We start from the raw sequence: 6,187 nt of genomic DNA on the forward strand, positions 1-6,187 counted from the left end.
TAGAAGATGGAAGATGGAAATGATAATGACTGTTTAAGTAGCAGCTGGGTTAGTGTTCTTGAAATCTTCTGTGACAGAAGCAATGGCTATCTTGGGAACATGAAATGGAGAGCATGTTAGAAGAGACATATAACCTTTAAACTGAAAGGCATTGATGGAGCACTGAACTGTTAGGAATTTTCAGGTCTCAAATGGGTCGTTCTTTCTTTTTCAGGGTTCCATGACTTTTAGGTAAAGGCCAGCTTCCACTCCCAGGCGTGGTGTTCTTTTCCTCAGATTTTCAGGTCATGATGTAGAAGATGGAAGGTGGAAATGACAATGACTGTCTGAAGCAGCATCTGGATTAGGGTTCTTGAAATGTTCTGTGACAGAGGCAATGGCTCTCTTGAGCACATTAAATGAAGAGTGTATCAGGAGAGATGGATTACCTCTGAACTGAAAGCCACATATGGAGCACTGATCTGTTAGGAATTTGCATGTCTCAACTGTGTCTTTCTTTTTCAGTGTCCCATGACTTTAGAGCCTTCATATTATGGAAAGCTTCCACTTCCAGTGGAGGTGTTCTTTTCCTCAGATTTTACAGTCATAATGTAGAAGATGAAAGATAGAACAACAATGCCTGTCTGAAGCAGCAACTGGATTAGGGTTCTTGAAAGGTTCTGTGACAGAGGCAATGGCTGCCTTGGTCACATTCAATGGAGAGCTGTTAAGAGAGAGGGATTATCTCTGAACTGAAACCCAGTAATGGAGCACTCAACTGTTAAGTATTTGCATGTCTCAAGTGCATCTTTCTATTTCGGGGGTTCCATGAATTTAGGTCTGACTGTCTGAAGAAGCAACTGCATTAGAGTTCTTTACAGGTCTGTGACAGAGGCAATGGCTGTCTTGGGATCATCCAATGGAGAGCATGTAAGGAGAGATGGAGTACCTCTGAAATGAAAGCCATTGATGGAGCACTGTACTGTTAGGAATTGGCATGTCTCAAATGCCGCTTTCTCTCTTTTTTTCTTTTTCTTTTTCCATGTCCCATGACTTTAGGGCATTCATAGTAAAGGCCAGCTTCCACTCCCAGGTGTGGTGTTCTTCACCTCAGATTTTCAGGTCATGAAGTAGAAGATGGAAGATGGAAATGACAATGCCTCTCTGAAGCATCCGATTAGTGTTTTTGAAATGTTCTGTGACAAAGCCAAAGGCTGTCTTGGGAACTCTCAGTGGGAAAGCGCCCCTTGAGACTTCCCAGTTGCTATGGGAATGATCTGTTCAAACAGAGGTTCTGTGACACTCATGGAGTTCTTCATTTCTTGACCATGAGGTTTGGATGCCAGGTGTGGGAGTTAGAAGTTTATCAAAGCAAGCTGGTCATCATAATCGGGTTGCCCCTATTTATGACCCTGTTTTGCTTGCTTTGCACAAACTTTCTCCCAAAACCCCTTTCATTGATCACACTGAGAAGGCTTGTGGTCATTGCACTCCATAGTGTAATAGCCTGTTTGGGTCCCATCTGCTGCCACCTGCAGGGTGGTTGATTGAGGAAACCAGATGAGGGGCCATGGGGGATGAGAAAAGTCAGAAATCCAAGGGGTGAAAAAGCTGGAACTGGGTGTCGATTACACTCTGGTAGAGTACAACAGTCAGGAGCCAGCTCAACACGTTTGTTATATAAGTTTCATACTTAAAAGGTTTTTTTTTGTGAGAAAATTTGGGCAAAGCCATCAAAACCAAGGTCATATGTATGACCAGTCCAATTATGAGTAGCAGCTTGTGCCCATAACGTTCCACCGCTGAGCCCTGCCACCTGAACCACAAGTTCAAGAACTGAATAGCTCCCTGGGTGGGACAGGTGGAACAGGTCTTCACCCAAGAAACTGGGCAGTCTTGACCAGCGCCTTGCATCAAGAATTCCCACGAGGGGCATCACCTCCCGGGACAATTAAAGAACCCTAATTTAGTCATTGCTCCCAACAATTGCCTAAATGTTATTCTATATGTCCATCAGTGTTGAGGAAAACACTTCAAGTTGCTGCTTAATTTACATCCTAATGACTGGGTTCCAGTTTGAGCTCACTGGCAATTTTGGAAGCAATATTTTTGAATGCCTTGGATTTCTCTGATATGGGCTTGAAGCGGACCCCGTTTAAAGACAGTCTGGGAAGTTTACATACCTCCATCTCCCACTGCACCACTTTCTCGGTGTACCCATCTCCATAGATGCAAAAGAGCAGAAAGGGCGTCTTGTGCATATATTGGCAGTTGTTGGCATCTAGCACCTTGCGGATTTCCCTCATGATGTCACTAGGATCCATGGCACTAGTGATTTTCATGCCCCAGGTGAAGTGCAGGGAGCGAGGTTTTGCTTGTTGGTTCTCCTTTCTCTGCTCAGCAGAGACATGTTGACTTGAACCCTTATATCTCAGGGTCTTCTCAGACTCAGTTGGAGGCCTTCTTGTGAATTTAGATGTTAACTTAGTAAAAACACCAGTGGTGCCTCTTCTTTGAGTCTGGGGCAATGCTTCAGCTGGATGGAAGCAGCTGGGTGAGGCAAGAGGACCTTCGTGTGTTGCAGTTTGGGATTCCCGGGGCTGGCGGTGGAACATTCTACGAAGGGCACTGGCTCTGGGGAAGCAGATGCGGCCCCGGGTGGAGGTACTTGGGACACTGTGGGTTGAAGTCACTGGAGGGCTCTGAGCAGGGAAGTTGCTGTTGTTCTGACCATTCCGGCTCACTGAACGTGTGTCTGCTTTGGTTGTTTTGCGGCAAATGTACTTACTCCACAGTGTCCTCCCTCCAGATGGTGTGCTGCTCTTGTAGGCAGCAGGCATTTTCTTGAATTCAGGAGTCTCCAGCTCCTTGGGACTGGTGGTGATCCCAGGTAGGGGCCTGGCTGGAGAAATTCACTTTCCTCCCACAGCACTGCCGCCGGATTTCTGGGAGGCCATTTGATGTTCTCTGAGGTGACTCTGGGCAGTGCTGGTCGGATATGGCCCAGTTCCAGCATGGTCCAGGGACTGTGTCTGCTTCTGAGTGGAAACGCTTCGCTGCACTTTGCGGTGAGGAGGCCAGCTGGTGCTCTTTCTGAGGACCCTGCTTGGCAGCAGCTTAGCCAACGAGATGTTTCTGTGGGAGATGGCCACCTCTGGACCAACAAGAGGTTGGAGGACATCAAGGCCTCTGTTGATCCACCTGTCTCCCATAATTTCGGCCAGGGTGCTGCGCTTAGTTGGATTGAGCACCAGCAAGCGTTTCAGCAGATTTTCACATTCTGTTGACATGTACAGAGGGATTCGGTATCTACCTTGTAGCACTCTGTCTCTAATTTCTCTCACATTGTCCCCAACAAAAGGAAGCGACCCGGTGACTAGGGTGTACAGAACCACGCCAAGACTCCACACATCCACTTCGGGACCATCGTACTCTATGCGCTGGAAGAGCTCTGGAGCTGCGTAGGGCGGACTGCCGCAAAACGTGTCGAGTTTACACCCAAGTGTAAACTCGTTGCTGAGTCCAAAATCGGCTACCTTGATCTTCATCTGTGAGTCTAATAACAGATTTTCCGCCTTCAGGTCTCGGTGGACGACCTGCTTTTGGTGACAATATTGGACTGCAGACACGACCTGCTGGAATATAGATCTTGCCTCCTCTTCCTGCAGCCTTCCTTTGTTGGCCAGATAGTCCAAAACTCCCCCTCCACTGGCGTACTCCAGGACCAAACAGAGTGCTTTTTCGCAGTCCAGAGCTTCATAGAGCTTCAGGATGTGTGGGTGGTCTAACATCTTGAGGATTCTCACCTCTCTGTACATCTTTTGGAGGACTTGTGGCTTCAGATGTCTCTTATCGATGATCTTGATTGCCACTTCTTTACCTGTGATGACGTGACGGGCCAGCATGACTTTGGCGAAGGTCCCCTTGCCAAGGGTTTTCACTACTGTATAATCTCCAATGCGAGGTGGTTTACCTGCAGACGAAGCTGTGGATTTTGGGCGCTGTGCTCCAGAGTGCCCGGTCTGGGAGGTGTCTTCTGCCCGTCTAGATCCATGCGAGGGGTGCATGGTTTGACCCAAGTTGATGATCGATGGGTCTGGATGTCCCTGGAAAGTTTAGGATAGGTTAGGGCTAGGCAAGGACAGGGGTTGGGGGAAAACAAGGAGAGAGTTGGAGATGGGTTGGGGAAAAAACAGCCACAACTGCCTTTTACCAACAAATATCGTGCCCAGTTCAAAAACTCGCTCTGGGAACATCAAAGGCCAAAAGGCAAATGAGGAGTGGTTCTAGGTCCACTCATTTCTAGGATTCTCATTCTATTATCTCCTAGGCAATCAATGCAGTCATAAAGGTACTGACTGCATAAAGAGTGGTCATATGCACCCTAAGTGGACCAAGGACCCAGGCACTTACTCTGTCTATGGAACTTGACAGTTTGGGGGTCAAGACCTGATGAAAAAGAGAACTATTTTTTTTTTCCAGAAATATTCAGCTGGACATAAACACACTTGACAATTCAATTTGGATGGTGAAGTTGATTGGTGAAAGCACTGGGGTTGTAAGAGTGGTCCACTTTACCTTTTGAATATAACCCTGGCTGCTTATTTTAAAAGGGAAATGTTTTTCTTTTCCCCTTCTCCCTGTCTCCCTCCCTAACCTGGGGGCAGGGAACAAGATTACCTTGAGTTATCTGTTCTCCACAGGAAGGAGAAGTCACCAGAAGAACTAGGAAGTGATGAGCTCCCAGATCAACTAGTTAATCATAACACACGCTCAGGATGCACCTGGGAACCCCTGGTCAGGGCACACCTGGAGTGGAGCCTTTGAATAGTCTCCTTAAAAACCCTCTGTTTTCCCTGATGGGCAGAATCAAATCTTCTGGCACAGGAGTCCCCTGTGTTTCCCCTTTGCTGGCAAAGCAATAAACCTCCTTTTACCTCGATCTCAAAACCTTCTCCTCATTATTGCATGGCCATCAGGGACAAGGCCCAAGGTTTTTGGTAACAGGTCAGGGACCCAGGCTCTAGTGTATTGCTCATCTGCTTTTTTCCCCTAGTGTCTTTCAAAAGTCTTCAAAACTCCTTTATTCAATCATTGTAGGGGCCGCAACATGCAAATACTAGTTTCACCTCTCTTCTTTGTAAAAGTTGTCTTGCATTTCTGCCAAATACCTGTATCTTTCAAGGAGATTATTAATTTACTTCCAGTATTGAACATGTAGGCTTTTTAATATCAGTAAAGAAACAAAATAAAATGTGTCACACATGTGGCCACTTAATACTTACAAGTCATTCTCAAAATAAACCCGGATGCAATTTCAAGTGCAGCCGCACTCCATCTGCTGAAATTTTATATCTTACCCTATGGTATGATTTTTGGAAATTAAGTCATTTTTTGAACAAATACAAAATATTCAAAAATGGGCCTGGCATATGCTTTGTACTCATCAACTACTTGTGGAATAAATGGTTTACCATTGCTTTGTATTCTTAATTACCAGGAGAGAGAGAGAGAGAGAGAGAGAGAGAGAGAGAGAGAGAGAGAGAATGTGTGTGTGTGTTTGTATGTGTGTCTCTTTGTGTATGGGCACATGCTCATTGGTGCAGCATTTCCTTGTTAACAGCAGTCTTCTTGTCCATATTGAATGCTTTCACACATTATATTCTAATAGTGCTACACACATCTGGTGTCAATGTAACAATGGTCCACCTTGTGTTTTGAAGAGAGCTCTTGCTGCTCTGCCCCTGTAACTCATTTTTTTAAATAGATATGTTTTTTTTTTTTTCTCTTCTTCTCTCACTGCTTCTCCCTAATTTCAGGGGGAACAGGATTATCTTTTTTTTCCCCATTTCAGGCAGATTTCTCTCCCTAGAGTTCACACCCACCAAAGGAAGGAAGTAATCCAGACTTTGGGGATGGTACCAGAAGATCTCAGAAATGACTCTCTCCCAAATTAACAAGTGAATTACAACTCCAGACAGAGAACATGTAGAATGTAGCCTTTGAATCACCTCTTTATAAGCCCCCTGTTCCTGCTGATAGGCAGAATCACAGCCTTTGGGACAGAAGTCTCCTGTGTTTCTCTTTTGTTAGCAAAGCAATAAGCCTTCATTTTCTTTTTTCTCAAAACCATGTCCTCCTTATGGGACTGAGCTTTCAACAATATCAAGATGCTATAACGAATTCAAAATACATACTATTTGCAACT

General features: G+C 45.5%; 1 protein-coding gene across 1 annotated transcript; it reads right to left on the minus strand.

Annotated features, from left to right (window-relative positions):
* Positions 1–824: 824 nt before the first annotated feature.
* Positions 825–5,476, minus strand: LOC107153287 (MAP/microtubule affinity-regulating kinase 3-like). Its single transcript, XM_048799644.1, is given in 2 exon segments — positions 825–3,859; positions 3,953–5,476. Coding segments are annotated over 2 exon segments (1,917 nt in total). The 5' UTR covers positions 4,047–5,476; the 3' UTR covers positions 825–2,036.
* Positions 5,477–6,187: the final 711 nt, after the last annotated feature.

This window comes from Marmota marmota, unplaced genomic scaffold (genome assembly GCF_001458135.2).
Source record: "Marmota marmota marmota unplaced genomic scaffold, marMar, whole genome shotgun sequence".
Lineage (NCBI taxonomy): Eukaryota > Metazoa > Chordata > Mammalia > Rodentia > Sciuridae > Marmota > Marmota marmota.